The following is a 17328-nucleotide window of genomic DNA, read 5'->3' as shown; positions in this document are numbered from 1 at the left end:
ATTGCCATTGCAAAATTTTAAAATAATAGAATCATTACGAATAGAGCTTAAGGACTGCAGAGAAATTTATTTCTTACCTATTTTGCTAATCTTTTGTACAGTGTTTTTAAAGACTCCTTAACACTCTGCATTCAAAAGGAGCCTAGGGTGGGTAGGGTATAGTGCAGTGGTAGAGTGCATGCTTAGCATGCATAAGGTCCTGGGTTTAATCCCTGGTACCGCCATTAAATAAATAAGTAAATAAGTAAATAAGCAAGCCTAATTACCTCCTCCCAAATACAAACCAAAAAAAAAAAAGGAATTAAAAAAATAAGGGGAAGGTAGCTATAACTCAGTGGTAGAGTGCATGCACATGCACGAGGTCCTGGCTTCAATCCCCAGTGCCTCCATTAAAAAAAATAATAATAGTAACAAAAGGAGCCTAAAAATCCGCTTAGAAGTATACGGTGGGCACTTAGGAAACCAGAAGCATCAAAGGCCCCTGCGTGTCACCAGGTGACTTTGTTAGACATTGATCATATATTTAGGGTAGAACTCAAGTCTGCATCTGGGTTTGGCATTATCTACTGACTATGTATTCCGCTAACATATCTGGAACCTCTCTTACAGATAAGGCATTGTCTTTTGCCCTCTAAGGGAAACAAAGATGAATGAGATATGGTTGGTGCCCTCAAAGGGCTTGTGGCCTGGAAGGGGCGATCCTTGTATTAGTTAGGGCAAGTTAAGTTGTGTAAAACTAGGTACGAATACGAGTTTTAGCAATACAGCAGACGGTTATGCTGCGCTCTTTTAGCCAGGATACAGTCAAAGAAGAAAAGCAGAGAAAAGGTATTTGCTCTACTAGATAACAGGTCTTACGATGAAGCTTTGTCACTTGAGGCAGTGTTGTAGTGATGCAGGGTTGGACATACTGACTGATGCAGGGGAGTCCAGAAACAGACCAGGGCATGAATGGGAATTTAAGATACATCAGCAGTGGTACTAACATTCAGAACATTTTTTTAATCCAAAAACTTTAAAGAAAGTGACAAAGGAGGTTAAAAATTGGTCAGAGATATTCACAATACATGTTATAAAAGGATTAAGAAAGGATTATATCAAGAATATAGCAGGTACCTCTTCAAATAATAAGAATGCAAATAACCCAAAGGGAAGTCTGGGCAAAAGATGTGAAAAGGTGTTTTATAAAAGAAATAGACATTGCCAAAGAACAGAGGATGAGAAGTTCCCATCGTTGTTGAGCAGGGAAATACACATGAAGGCCACCAGGAAAGACCATGTTACTACAGTCAATTGAAAAAAAATTTTTAAATATCTGTCAGTTTCAGTTTCATACATCCACAGTATTATTCTTGTATTGCTGATAAGAGCGAGGAGTAGAAACACTTTCATAAAAGTTTGGCATCACATTAGAAGTACATTCAAAGTCACACTCCCTCTGACTCAGCAATTCCACCATTAGGTATATGTCCAAGAGAAATGCTTTATTCTTGTACCAAAGGTGGGACATACGAGAATGATCTATCAGCACAGGTCACAATTGAGATAACCTGGAAGTAACCCAGATTCACATAGGAAAGAGAGTAGATAAATGGCACAGTGGGTCTCTGTCAAAATGAATGAAACACAAGTGACAGGCAACACAACGGATGCATCTGAGCAAAATAATAATATGTGGAAAAGTAAGTATCGAAAGATTAATGCAGTGATACTCTATATAAAGTTAAAAACTGAGTAAGTATTCTTTTTAAGAATGCAGTAAATGCGATGAGTGCATGTGAGAAGGAAAACACCGGACTGGAGTTAGTGTGATGGTTGCCTTGGTGCAGGAGGGCAGGGGATGGAACGAATAGGGATGTTATTGAGGGATGTGGCTTTTGTGCTTAATTTCTGGGTCCTGGCTTTGTTTTAGTTGCAGGTTCCTAGGTGCTTGTTACATTATGAGAGATAATTAATTAAACAACTAAATAAGTGGGTCAGGCATAGACCAATGATGGGACTATGTCATGTAAAACAGAGTAAAGAATAAATACAAATTTTGAAAGTATATTTTGTATTTAAATATTTGTTTACGATCATATTGTAAAAATTATTACCCGGTACTTTATTAATTGGAAATGAAAACGTGGCTTTGAGCTCTAATGAGAGATTATTTAAATTTCTAGTGTCACTGAAAAGAGACCAGTCTGTTAACTCTGCAACCGTGGAGAAATCATTTAACCTGTTACCCTCTTAATTCCTGTAAATATGAAGAGGGTAATGCTATCTACTTCATTGAAATTAGTTTGAGTTTGAAAATGAGCAGTGTGGCACGTAGAAAGCACGTATTATTTTATATTTATTATATTATTTGTTAATTAATTCTATTTTGCTAACTCAAACACAAGTGACTTAGTATCCTTTTCATGTTCATTCTCACAATCCAACTTAACTTTGGCTCATAGGCACCATGCATTTTGGTTGTTCAAACAGACATGTTACTAATACTGTCAGTAACTTTCATGTGAGTATGACCAAAAAAAACATGGGTAGTGACTAAGAGTACTTTTTTAAGACTGTATTTTTTTAGAGCAGTTTTAGGTTTATGACAAAATTGAGAGGGAGAGAGATTTTCCATTTATCTCCCGCCCCTACCCGTGTACCAAGAGCACTTTTCATGTAGCTGTTTCCCCACTTACAAGAGTAACAGTCTGTATAGATGACATATGAATTTTGTGAATTTCTACTCTCTGACATACAGAAACCAGAAGGGTAAGAACATTAACAAGTAAGCTGAGAGTGAATGCACTTATTGAGTAAATTACACTCCTTCCAAGTGCTGTGGGGTTAATCCTCCTGTAGGTGTCTGCTAACCTTTATAGAAAGTAAGTAATGTGGGTTGTTCTTGAACATTCTCCAAGTGTATTCTGAGTCCATTTAAATCAGCTTTGTAACTATCTTTTGAATGTGTGCACTTTGATTTATTCCTGCCCTTCCCTCTCTGATAGCCGTGTGAACAGGGACGCCGTATGAAGCGGATCCATGCTGTGGCTAACATCGGCACGGCACTTCAGTTCCTTGAAGGAAGGAAGGTAAGAGAGAAACAAGAAAAAAACACTTCAAGAAGACGATATGGGCATACTGATGTTTTCAGTGTTGGCTGTGGGATAAAAACACTGCCTGTAATCTGTACAACATAAATGTGCAATATTATTACATAATAATTTTAGACTTACAGAAAGTGGCAGAAAAGGGCACAGAGATTTCATGTCTGTACTTCAGCCAGCTTCCCCTCATGTGATGAATTATAGACATGGTACCTGTATGTAACATAGTACAGCTGCCAAATAAAGAAATTAAGATTAGTATGATACTATGAAGGAAGGCATGGAAATTAGTCTAATTTCATCCATTTTTCTCCAGTGCCTTGTTTCTTTTCCAGGGTCCAATCCAGTAACACACCTTGCACCTAAATGTTGTGGCTCCTTTGTCTTTTCCATTCTGTGACCTTATCTTTCCTTGTCGTTCATGACCTTGATGATAACTGCTGGTTAGTTATTTTTCAGAAAAGTCTCTCAATTTTTTTTTAATCTTTATTTTTTATTGAAGTTATAATACGTCAATTTCTGGTGTACAGTATAATGTCCCAGTCATACTTACATACATATATTCATTTTCAAGCACGTAAATCAGCAAAGTTAGAACATTCCCTCACACCATACACAAAATAAACTCAATTTGGATTATATGATATTTTCTCATGATTAGATTGAGGATATACATTTTTGGCAAGAATTCCAAGGAAATGGAGTATTCCTCTCAATGCATCATGTTAGTGGGTATAGGACGCTGGTGATGTTCATCTCGACCACTTGATAAAGTCATCTGCTGAGATTTTTTATGGTAAAATTACTATTTTTCCAATTATAATTGAGAAAAAGCTCAGGGGAGATAATTGAAATTATGCTAATATTCTGCTTCTCCTCAAACTTCTGCTGAAGTGAGTTTAGCATCAATTGACTTTAATAATTACTTCTGTGCTGTTTGTCTGATGATGATTTTTTGTTTCCTTCATTTATACTAATTAATTGAACTTGTTCTGTAAGAAAACGATGTCCTTTCCCCCCCCCCCATTTATTTATTTATTCAGTTCTTATTTATTTCATTATGGGCTCATGGGTATTTATTTCATTCTATAGTTATAATCCAGTATTATTATTATTATTACTATTATTATTATTATTATTATTATTATTATTATTATTATTATTATTATTATTATTATTATTTTGTTGCTTAAATTCTTCTAGCTTTGGCCATTAAGAGTTTCTTGAAGCTATCTCCTTTACTTTTGTGACATGGCCTTATCCTTTTTCAAGCATTTCCTTATTTCTAGGAACTACAGATTTTCCATATTTAACTTATATTTTCCCTGTCCCAGTCCTGGAATCAACCACTTCTCTAAGGAGCCTTTGTTCCTTTCATTAGTGAGTGGCATTTAGAAACCAAGACTGGGTGCTGGGTGTGCTCACTGCTACTAAGGTGTCATTGCATTCTCAACAGACAGATCTAGAAATATGTATGTTTGCTAACCCCAGCATACATACATATTTATGTCTCTCTCTCTCTCTCTCAGCACCACAAGGTCCATTTCAACTTTTCATGCTTATTTCTTTATGTTTTTCTCTGACAATGAGGAACCTGGCTCTCATCTACAATATATTCTCTTACTTTTCAACCCTGATATATACACATAAAGTAGTTTCAGAATTGCCAGCCCACATCTTTATGAGAAACAGCTTGACTAACTGGAGAACAGTGTTAGTGTACAGTTCTTTTGGTCATCAGCATTACAATAGCCAGTCAAAAGGTTGTTTCCAAATTCACTTTGGTTACTTCTGTTCTCTGCATCATCCCTTTCGGTGTCATTATGTTATTATTTGTAATAGAGTTAGGTAACAGTTACATTCCATTTTGGGTAACCCCACACACATCCTAATTGATGTTAATTATTTTTATTTTAGAGAGTGAGACATTTCTATGGTTCTAAGAGACAAAGTTACACTTAGAGAAGTGACACTCCCTCCTATCCTTACTTCTCCATTCCCGTTCCCTTTCCTTTGCCTCCTTTTCTCACCTCTACGTAACCAGTCTCTCCAGTTTCTGATTTATCCTTCCTGTATTTCTTTTTCAGGAATGAGCAGTTGTATTTTCATATACCACTTTCTTTCTTACAATAAGGTGGCACACCAGAGACATACCAATTGCACTTCACCTTTTTTTTCATTTAACAGTATATCTTCTCAATCACTCAAATTAGCTCAAGAGATCTTCCTCATTCATTTTCTTGGCTGCATGGTATTCCACTGTCTGGATGTGCCAGAGTTTATTCAACCCCTCTCTTATGAATGAGCATCTAGGTTGTTTCCAGTATTTTTCAAACAGAAACAATGATGTACTTAATAGCCTTGCCTAAGTACCTTTGTATTATTAGAAGTACATCTTTTGGGTAGACTTCTAGAAATGTGATTGCTGGGTCAAACATATGTGTGTATGTTGTTTTGTTAGGTGTTGACACACTTCCCTTCTAAAGGGTTGCACCAATCCTCTTAGATTTAGACTTTTCTAATTTGTGGAAATTCTGTGTTTGGCAATACCAAAACCAGCTTTATAAGTGGATATCCAGATACTTCTGGAAAATAGAATGATTCCATTGTTACTTCTCAGTCTGTGCAGACTAAATTAATTTATTTACTCCACAAATGCATAGTTGAATACTTTCTGTAAGACAAGAACTCTGGAAAATACAAAATTAAAGAAAACTAGATTCTGGCCTTAAAGTAATTTACATTTTGTTAAGTTTGTAGTGCAGTGAATCAGTATAAAGGTCAATCAGTCAAGTATCAAACTTCACACCAAAGAGAGATTTTAGGCATTAGGATGGTGTAGTAAAACAAACTTGGCTTCTTGTGCAATATTGGGCATTGTTTCCAGATCACTCTAATGTCATTCTTAATGGAGGGTTTCTCTTCTTCCAGCTCCCCCTCCATGAGCTTTTCTCATGGAAAAAGCTGAACAAAGCCTTATTGAACAGGATATTTAGAGTTTTCCAAGTCATTCGGTCTTCCATTTCAGCTGTGTGACAATAGTGTCCTACTTGTTCGGATGCGTATTCACTGGCTAGAAGATGAAAACAAAATTCCTCATAATTAATGTCTTGGAGAAAAATTTAATGGCTTAAGCCATGAAAGGCATTGCTTGTAAAGAGAGCCAAAGAATCTTCTTTTCACAGAAGACTTGTTTATACTAGGTCCATTTTCATAGAACAACCCTAAGTAATTTTTTTTAAAGTAGAGGATTCAGATTTTAAATATTATATTTACTAGGGGCAGAAAGCAATGCATTTGTGTCTCAGAACAAAATCCAAAGCTTTCCCCTTCTGTCCCCACAAATCGCTAATATATTTTAATTTTAGAAAATCTACCTAAAATGCACAGTTTGGGGCTAGCCTTTCTTGAATTTCTTTGCGCCACTGGCAAAATAATTGACTGTGGGAGGTATGGGTTTTTGAAGACTCTTTGGTGTCCTCTCTTTTACTATTTACTTTTGTTCTTTACAGTTTAAGAACTTACGTCTCAAACATATTTTCAAGAATTTGTCTTTAACCTTTGTAATTACTTTATTCTTCATTTAGATTTTCCCTTTAGATAATAGATGTTCTGTTTAGTCCTTGGATTCTGGCTTGATTTAAGGAATAATGAAGGCACGCTTCACGTTTTACTGAGGGAAACCCTACTGTTGTGTTTATTTTCCACTTGTTTGTGGGGCTACTGAAAAAACGTACATGTTAGTATTTGGTAAGAATTGTGGAAAAATGTGACAGCCATGAATAGATCCATCACTTTCCACAAGTTTTTTTTTTTTTTTTCTGCAAGGAGGTGTCAGGTGGATCATTCTAAGTAGTAATGCAAGGAGCCAACTGCCTTTCCTGAAACTCGCCCTGGTGCAACGAAGGCATAAATTCAGATTCCTATGAGGTCCAGATAGGTGATCTACAAGACGAAGTGAGGTAGAGACCAACTACGGTGGCAGGAGAACTGCGCCGTCCCGTGGCCTGTCTGAAAGAAGGAAGCAAATGCTCAATTCCAACTGAGTTACCTCAATGAAACGCAAGCACGGTGATCCCCAGTTTAGCAATTAGACAGGAAAAGCCAGTAATCTGGATTTTTATTGAAATCCAATTATTTATTTAAGTCATTTTGTAAAATAATACAGGTATTTGGCTACCTGCGTCCCTGTTTGGAACAGTTCCTAGGACACCTCATTATAGAAAGCGGTGGATACAAGGTGGGGATGGCTCTGCTCATTAGGTTTTCCAATCCATCAGGAAGAGCTAGTGATCTGGATTTTTTTTTGAAATTTTCCCCCAAATAATTCAATTTTTTCGTTTGTTTTGGAAACATCTGTGGGCCTTGTCTTAGTCTGCTATGGCTAGCATGGTAGAACATCACAAACTTGGTGGCGTAAACAACAGAAATGTATTTTGTCCCCGTTCTGGAAGCTAGAGGTTCAAGATCAAGGTGCCAGCAGAGTTGGTTTCTTCCTTTCTTCTAGGTTTGCAGGCAGCCGCTTTGTCACTGTGTCCTCACACGGCCTTTACTTTGTGTGGGTATCGAGGGGGTGTGGAGGGAGAGAGAGAGAGAGACAGTTCCAGTGTCCCTCCCTCTTCTGTAAGGATACCAGTTCTGTTGGATTAGGGACCACTCTTTTAACCTTGTTTAGCCTGAATTGCCTCCTAAAAGGCTCTATCTCCAAATACAGTCGCATCAGGGGTTAGGACCTCAACATGTGAATTTTGGGGCTAATTCAGTCCATTTGGGCCTCTGGCTTGCAAAATCAAACTTCTCCAGATTACGTGGGCCAAGTACAGTTGTCTGCTCCAGGTCTCAAATACTGACATGCATCAAAATTGACAAAACCTGGAGGTTTTGTTAAAACGGATTCTCAGGCTGAACTCCTTATTTTCTGGTTCAGAAGGTCTGAGGTGAAGTCCATCGATGTGATTTCATCCTTTCTGGTTTTTGGAATTCTTTCATCTCTCTGGGTGTCTCTCTATTGCCCATCCCACTCTCTTGGGCTATTTAAAGTTTATTGTAGGTTTAATAGGATTTTGCAAGGGAGAGGAGGTAAAACAAACAAACAAAAACCCTGTGCTCCCAAAACCTGTTTTGAAACACAGATTTTAAGAGAGGAAATAATTTTGAAAGACATTTTTTTTCCTGCACAAGTTAAACAAAAAATGTTTAGGTGCCATAATAAACTGAATATGTACATTTCATAGTACAGTTGGGGTTGGGTTGAGGTAAGAAATTCAACTTACATTCAATTTCATTTTTAAAAAGAATGGTATGTAAAGAAAGATAAATAATTTGTCCTCTGTGAAAGGCATTAGTATGTGGTTATTAGCGTGTATTATAAATGTGTGGCCCATGGATACTAAAATGGATATGGAGAAAATTTTGGACAAGCTGTAAAGCAATCAAAATGATTCTAGAGATTGCAGAAGGTTCTGTTATAAATGGTTATCTCACAAATAAGTATTACGTGTTTTAAACTGTGCTAGATTTGAAAGAAGTAAAGGCATAAGTTTGGAATCTATGGAAGTTCTCAATTTTTTTTTTTTTGTTTCTGAACCTGATGAATGAACTTCACTGGTGACACAAAATCCCACGGGTATATCTCAAATTATTTGCAGTGACTTTTGAGCTAGATTTTACTTTACTTCTCTGTTGTATAACTGGGTAAATTTAAAGTAATTACTCAAGAGTAAAGTATTTGTGGGGTGATTTGCGTCTGATTTTTTTTAAAAGGTAAACGATTTACAAACTTCTGAACTTTATTGTTAATATTACACCTTATTAAATCTGGGTTGGGAATTACTGAGCTAGAAATCAAAGGAGTACTTTATTATTTTTTGTCTAATTTGTTCAGGGATTATGAAGAGGAGGATAAACAGTTGTTAATCGGATTTTATAGTGATTGACTGAGCCAGACCTACCATACAAGTCTATTTTCTTGGGACTTATGAAGTAACATTTCTCATAGTTGGGAAGGTATTGAAATGAATTAACTGAGGACAGTTGTAGATGAATCTTGAATGGTTTTTAGAGATCAGTGTCCAGAAGTAGGGAACTGAACCCTGACAGTCTCTTTCTACTTTATCATTTCTTGGCTTTCCTTTGTCTTGAAAATGTATTTCCCAAATCATGCTCTGAATTTACTACGTACATTTTTATTCCTTTTGAACACATAATGCAGATTTTGAAAGATTATTTATGTATGTGTATCATCTTCTCCCTTTGTTTTTCATGTCAGTCCATGTACAGAGGATCACCGGTTAGTACAAATTTTAGAATCTTTTAACTCCTGACTTTTATAGGTAAAAGAGAACATAAGTGTCATGCTATTTGGTAACAAACTTCAAAGTAAGTGCATCTTCTTAAACTACTCCTCACAGTTTCTTTTATGTTCCAGTCAACCTCTGAATGTTAAGGATAACCGTTTTTGTTGGTTTTTTTTTTTCTGTCTGGCATTTTGTGGGTAATTCCTTGCATGACATCATATTTTTTCAACTTTAAACAAGTTTTTGAAATTCATTCTGTAGCTGTTTTTATTGTGTGCACCTAATGAATGCCCTTGAAACTTCCACTGAAACCATGTGCTTGTTTGTTTGGATGGCTCACCCTACTCACTCTCGTGTGCCACCGTGCGGGCATGACCAGATGTACTGGTGTCTAATATGGTGCTAATTGTCACATCAGTAAATGGTCTGTAATCTTCTAGTACATTACTAGTACAGTTTTTCTTTTTAAACAGATTAAACTAGTCAACATTAACTCCACGGATATAGCGGATGGCCGACCCTCGATAGTTCTTGGATTGATGTGGACGATTATCCTGTATTTCCAGGTATTGTACTACGGGTCCCTTTTCAGCTGATACAATGTCATGGATGGAGGTAGTGGTGGGCATTTTGATCATGAATAATGCTCTCATTTGCCATTTCTTTGGGGTTGATCCTCAGGTTAGCAGAAATGTGACCTTCATAAATACCTTATTTTTTGTTACCAGGAAAATGTCCTCTTTTTCCCTGCTAAGGTCTCACCTGTGGAACTCCCCAAAGATCTCTGGCATAGGTACTCAGTCTGAAAAGTAGGCAGGACGCAATGGAGATGAAATATTGTTATAGAAAGAGTTCAGAAAATTTTTCTTTGTTCTATAGAAGGGAGCAGTTCTATGCAGTTCTACACACCTACTATAGACATTAAGGGGAGAAATCAACTTACTAATATGTCTGGAATAATTCTTCTAACCATTAGGTTGGCTTTTAAGGAAATAAACTTTATTTTTTAGAGCAGTTTTAGGTTTATAGCAAAATTGATCCAAAAATACAGAGAATTCCCATGTCCCTCCTGCACCCACACGTGCATAACCTCCCCTTTAATAAAGATCCCCCACTGGAGTGGTACATTTATTACAATTAATGAACCTTTATTGACATGTCACTGTCATTTCAAGATTTGTGGTTCACATGAGGGTTCACTTTTGGTGTGTACATTCTGTGAGTCTGGATAACCATTAGGTTTTGTTTTATCCATTCATGCATGTTTTTAACAAGTGTTCATTACTGGATACAAGGTACCATCTCAGATGCGGTGGGAACTGCAAAGAGAAATCAGATGTCAGTCGTGCCCTTTAAGAGCTCACACTGTCAGTGGGGTGAAGGGTGTTATCAATAATCATTTCCAGTTGGAAAAGTAAAACGTCTGAGGGGAGTAGAACAAAGATAATTCTGACATGTTTGTCGACTGTTAACACACGCACAGATTGAGGAGCTGACCAGCAACCTGCCGCAGCTGCAGTCTCTGTCCAGCAGCACGTCCTCCGTGGACAGCATGGTCAGCTCGGAGACCGCCAGCCCCCCGAGCAAACGGAAGGTGGCCACCAAGATCCAAGGAAATGCTAAGAAGGCTTTGTTAAAGTGGGCTCAGTACACGGCCAAGTAAGTTCCAAGCAAGAGTTCGTTTAAATGTGAGACCCTTGAATAATTTGAGTTACCGATTTATGACTGAATGCATGTTTCAATGATTGAGAAATTTGTGGAGACATTGGAATGGGTGGCTTTGCTTCAGGTCTTGTTTCACGCTTTCCTTGGATTAAACTGTAAACAGAAATCATCACTGATACCCTAGGAAAATGCTGTGGTAAAACACATTCCTCCTGCACTTACCTGGTTGGGCTAGGCTAAGTTGTTCCATCCCTACTCTTTGATTAGCAGCTTGAAGGCTAATTTTATTCGAGGTCATTGTTTGGACTTTCTGCTGTTATGGAACAATCTTTACACAAATAAATTATATGTTTAAACTTGATATTCTCTTCATAAGACTATTGAGTTCTATTTAATAATGCTGTGAACCTAGGTTCACATTCTGAAATAGCGTTATTTGTTTTCATATCCTGAAACTTTCTAGCAATTTTATTTTTAGGTGTTTCCTTTGATCTCATCTTTTATCTAGAATGTAGATTCTTTTGTCAGCTCTAGCTTTGTGGGCTGGAGATTTGCTTCTAGTTTTGTTTGCTTCTAAGCATAATAAATTGAAATATGTGTACGTGTATGTGATAATCCTGGATATAAAATTACTACTCTCAAAAGGTACCTTCTCATGGTCATTTCAATCGAGTTTTCAGTTGGTTATACCAGTATTTTGTGGTCAGATGTGGTCGGTAGTAAGAGCTCTTCACATAAAAGTTGTGCTTTTCTAAGATTTTCTTAAATGACACTTCCTGTTTTATTTTGCATGCCTGAATCTAATCTGAATCTTACTCTCGACTTCTGGAAAATAGTTGTAAACAAGTCCTTGTCATTATGAAGCCCTGAGGCACTAAACATGGGGGGTTCTATTTTTAAAGTGTTTGAAGAACAGAAATGAGAGAAAAATAAACATGTAATTAGTGTTACTAATTTATATAGTTCTGTTTAACTTTTAAAGTGTGTTGGTGGTTTTCTAATTTGGGGCTTGTGGGTTTTTTTTAATGATTCAAGTTGCAATCAAAAATATTTCTGGAAGCAAAGCTTTGTGGCGATTGGGACTCTGTAGCAGAGATGGAATTAAAAGGCCCTCCCACATTGCTGGTATGCTGTTTGCTTTCCATCTACAGTGGGCATCACTAGACTTGCCACTTAACCAGGCAGGGAGAAGAAACCTGCTGGGTAGAAGGGGACTGGTGACCACATGTTATGACATATATCATGGTGTTACTACAATAAAACTTTGTAATAATGTCAGCGTGATACTCTGTTGTCCATTGCTCTACACAGCATTTGATTAACCAAAATTAAATGCATTTTCATTTTATATTATAGTAGCCTGAAGTAATATAAAATTTAATGCTATTGGAGTTTTCCTATTTAAGTTTTGTTTCACACCCAGTGTGTTGTGTTTCAAAGATGTGCAGGGGTCTAATGATAATGAAGTAATTCCTGCCACTTGTATATTTGTAACATCAGTGGAAGCTGTATTTTCCTTACCTGTATAAATAAATGTACAGATTCATGGACCCAGAGCTTCTCCACCTATCAGCACATCTACGGGATCCACTGAGCTGCATAAATTGCAGAGATTTAGGGAGAAGACTGTCCTCTGCCTTGAGTTTTCTGTAATGATTCCATTACGTTACCACATTGTTGATGATTTTTCTAAAAGCTATTTTTCACACTATCCCAGTATTTACTTTTCAAGCAATCTCTTACCTGACATGAATAAAAGACTTTAGAATCGGTACTCATTTCAGTGTATGACGTATTTCTAAAATTATAATATGTGAGACTCTGTAGTCTGAGGGTTCAGTCTCACAAGACTGAAGATGGCGAAAAAGGATAAAACATCCAGTAAACAACAAATTGTCAGAGGGTATTCACTGTTTTCAGATAAAATTTCAAGATATTTGAGAAATAAATTAAAAAATTGTTTCAGTAACACAAGAGAGTTAAGCCCCCACCTGTTTTTTTTACACCAAATTCACCTACTGTCAATAGTCTCAGAAATGAAAGCATATCTGACATTTACACCTTATTTTCAAATGTTTAAGAACAATTGTATTTTAGGACAACAATTAATCAGACAACCAAACAAATGAAGATGTATATCCGGATCCATCAAAATAACTTGAAGTAACTATGTATTAGAAGTCAGAAATGCCTCTGACCTGGACGTACTTGATTAATTACTTGATCAATTTCTTAACTGATATATCTAAGTTTAAGTTTTTATCACTTATTTAAGTCAGGCATCTGAATTTTCTTTGATTTTGTATATAAGATTCTTAAATGAGAGGCTTGGACCAAAAGTAAAACTTTGTAGGATTATCACCTACTAGTTTGATCTAATACAAAACATTATAGGTGTGTGGGTGTGTGACCATGTACCAAACCATTTTTAATTATTCCACCATGGTGAATATTTAAGGAAACATTTTATATGTTTCTTTTTGGAAATGTCTAAAACAATAAACAAGTTCAAGAAAATCAGAAAGTATCTAACACATGATGCATATTATCAGCTAACTGTTTACTTATTTACACCCACCTTAATTGGTTAAAAAATAGTTTAAAGTGGCTTAAAGAGACTGTGAATACAAAAACACTTTAAAATGAGGAACTGTGAGCAAAGGGAAAATAGAGGTGAAAAAGTAAGATGAAGCCAGAGGCAAATGTACAAATGAATAGATAATAAGACTGTTTAACCTGGGTGGTTATTTGCTAATATGTCAGGAATTGGCTGAAAAAAATTTATCTTTACTACCAGAGACAGAAACTCATAGAGAACTAAGAGACAATTCAAGATTACAATTACTGGAATCTTACAAAATTGTCTTTAAAATATTTATTTGTGAAACCAGTGATTAAGTTTATGCTGCTGTTTTTCACACAGTATATTTTATGCAAACTGAGTATGCATTGAGAAAACATAATTTAAAGTGAACCTTAAAGTTTGCAGAGAGAAAATGTAAAAGCATGTACCAATTTTTTATATTGATCGATGTATCAGTCAGACATACTGCATCTTACAGTTCATGGATATTTTGAGAATACAGTAAAAAAGAAAGAATTGAGTGATGTTATTTCTGCTTTATTTAGAAACAATTGTTATGAGACTAATTTTCTAAAAAGAAACTTTCAGAATATTTATCCACTGAATGTTACCTAATTAATTGATTACCTTTAAAGGCTCCGAATTAATCAAAACATGTTGCTCAAAGACGTTTCTGCAACTGCCTTTCTGAAACTGTTTTTATAGTTGATAAGTTACATGTAGGAAAAAATTCATTCGTTGTGAGCTTGCCTCATTTCTGTTTTCAGCTACAAAATATGACTACCAACTAGGATCACTTCTTAATTATCATAACTGGCTTTGAATTAAATCCACCAAAAAAGAACAAAGATTTGCCACCAGGGCATTGCCCTCAAGGCAATTCTAAAAAAAGGAGTTTAAAAAACAATTTGATCAAACAGTTTGATCTGTAGGGTGAATTCATCTGGTCTGGACTTCTGTGGAATAGAGGCTTCTTTGTGACTAATTTAGAGATATGATCACATCGTGTGCATATGTTCATTCTAATGCATTTGATATAATTCAGCCACATTCTGTTAGTCTGTTATGATCTGTCTGCGTACAACACAAGCTGCTTCTCATCAGATACGTGCTAGACTTCAAAAAATACACAGTGGTGAATTATTATCAGTTTTGATGTTTTTAAAATTTTCTCTTTTTTTAATTTATTTTACCAGATTTTTTTTTCCTTTAAATTGGTTTCCTTTAAAAGTCTACTTTAAGCTGAGTCTGTCTCAATTAAGGAAAACTCTAATATAGAAAACTTGTAAGTATGGAATGGGAATTTCTACTTCTTACCTTGTTACCCACTAAAAAGTTTGCTTTTCTTATTTTTTCTCAAAACCAGTCAACTGATAGAGCTAACTGCCCATCATTCATTGCTGAGGAGGCTTGGATTGAGTCTTTGAGAAAGTGTGTATTACCTGTTTAGAAAGTGACATCATTATTAATTTTTTTTAAAGGCAGACGGGAATAGAAGTGAAAGACTTCGGGCGGAGCTGGAGAAGTGGGGTTGCCTTTCATTCGGTCATCCACGCTATTCGGCCGGAACTGGTGGACTTGGAGAAAGTGAAAGGAAGATCTAACCGGGAAAACCTGGAGGAGGCTTTCACGATTGCTGAGACGGAGCTGGGAATCCCGCGACTCCTAGATCCCGAAGGCACGTTGAGCGTTTGCTGGCTCTTGTACCTCAATCAATAGGTTGTCTTAAACCTAGAAATCACAGATGACGTCCAAAATTCCGTTTGAAGCCAGAAAACTTTAGAAAAGTGGGAAGGAACCATATCTTCCTGTACCGATTTTCCTTTGGAGAAATATTTGCCACTGCATATGGGAGCAAAATACAGCTCTGTTGCTCCTAACAGTACTACGACATGGAGGGTACCAGCCAGGTGAACTGTCCTTACTCAGTGCACGTAAGAGCGGAATGAAAGTTTTAGAAGCGTGTGTGTTTAGGGGAGGAGAAGTGTCACAGAATCTGGAAGAATAAAAAATTATTAGTAATCTCAGAGCTTACCTTTAAAATGTCAGTCATTAGAAACTTAGAAATGTTGATAACTATCCAGTTAAACATTTCAGTGTTTAGGTGTCATTTGGGCAAACAACACAAATGATCGACTAATATTTTTCACTGGAATTGCGTGGCACCTTTTTGTAAGGCTGTGAATGTTAAGACTTTTTGGAAATGGAGTTAACTCTTTCAAGTCTTCAAAAGACAATTTGGATACCTTTACTAAACTTCAATAAACTATGTTGTTTGTTGTATTGAAATAAAAGAGTCCAAGTGAATTCTCCAAATGTCACAGACAGTTTCTTCTTTGCCTTGGCAGTTATAGGAATTTCCACTGATGAATGCAGAAATGTGAATACAGTGAAAGCAAGTTATTTCTAACGATGAAATTTCCGAATGAACATTTTTAGTTCTCAGTGTCTGCCTGGTTGGCTTCCTCTGAGATGGTGGCCAGCATGGAGATCCCTTGCCATTGTAGGAAGCTGCTATGGGCCCCTTAGATTCATGAGGGTAACCAAGGGCTTTCCAGCTTATTTCTGCACACACACAAAAAAGCCAGTAGTATCCAGTACAGCTCTTAACAGAAAGCTGAACAAATATCTCAGCCCTTAACAGAATGTATGAATAACCATATATATCTCAGATTTATGATGCATGTTGAGATTATTTAAATAAAACATGTGCTACTTTCCTGAAAGCTCTTGGTTCAAATGTGTCATCTTACTGAGCCATAAAATTTCCATCATGTATCATCTAGACTAAATTAGCTTCCCCTCCCCCATCTCTAAATCTTAGTTCTATTTTTCTTCTGCATTTAGGACAGGCTGTTTGGTATATTAGCTAAATTTTATATTATTAGATAGAGTTCATATTATTAAAATCTATTTAATGCTAATTAATTTATTCACATCTGGGTTTGGTTTTTCCAGATGTGGACGTGGATAAACCAGATGAGAAGTCTATTATGACTTACGTAGCCCAGTTTCTGAAACAGTATCCTGACATCCACAGCACAGGCGCTGATGGGCAAGAGAATGATGTAAGTATTTGTTTTTCTTCAAGCATTGATAACACTCAGTGATAGTGAATTGGATTTTTAATTATGCTGTTTCAAAAAATTAAACTGGAATGCATTTTATTATAAGAGCAACTGAGTTAAGACTGATATCACCAATTGGGGAAGAGATTGGAAGGAAAGATTTCACTGATAGGTATGTTGGCTAGATCAAAGAAAGCATTATTAATAATAAAAACTGGACATTTAATACTGGTGAATTAACATTGAGGAAAGATAGCAATGTTGGGAAACTTTATTTTAGCAATTTGAAGATTGACCCAATTTTATATCCACCATATCATTTGTACATCTAGATCTTGAGTTCCCTTATGCTGCTCAATCTGATAAAATCTAATTTTGACTTTTAGATTTATTATATAAGTTGCTACTCATCTCAAACATAGAAGTAAGGCAAACTTATAAAAATTCTAGTTATTCACTGTGTTAAGATTTTTCAGCCCCTCAATAGTTTAGCATTTACATTTTGCATACTGCTCAAATGACAAATGCTCATTGGCATAAATAAAAACAAAAATTGGAAAAAAAGAAAAGGAAAATTATCTGTACCTGACCTTCTGGACAGAACCTATTCCAGAAAAAAATTAATATTT

General features: G+C 36.2%; 1 protein-coding gene across 1 annotated transcript in view; it reads left to right on the top strand.

Moving 5' to 3' along the window:
* The window catches only part of SYNE1 (spectrin repeat containing nuclear envelope protein 1), a 427466-nt gene that overhangs the window by 96420 nt on the left and 313718 nt on the right, over positions 1-17328 (top strand). The window contains exons 5-9 of the mRNA XM_072966061.1: positions 2988-3071; positions 9856-9948; positions 10866-11041; positions 15113-15309; positions 16590-16699. Of these exons, the coding sequence (XP_072822162.1) occupies positions 2988-3071; positions 9856-9948; positions 10866-11041; positions 15113-15309; positions 16590-16699 (660 nt within the window). The remainder of the gene's footprint in view (positions 1-2987; positions 3072-9855; positions 9949-10865; positions 11042-15112; positions 15310-16589; positions 16700-17328) is intronic.

Source organism: Vicugna pacos, chromosome 8 (genome assembly GCF_048564905.1).
Source record: "Vicugna pacos chromosome 8, VicPac4, whole genome shotgun sequence".
NCBI lineage: Eukaryota > Metazoa > Chordata > Mammalia > Artiodactyla > Camelidae > Vicugna > Vicugna pacos.
The sequence above is the reverse complement of the archived record's forward strand: the minus strand, read 5'-3'. Positions and strand labels throughout refer to the sequence as shown.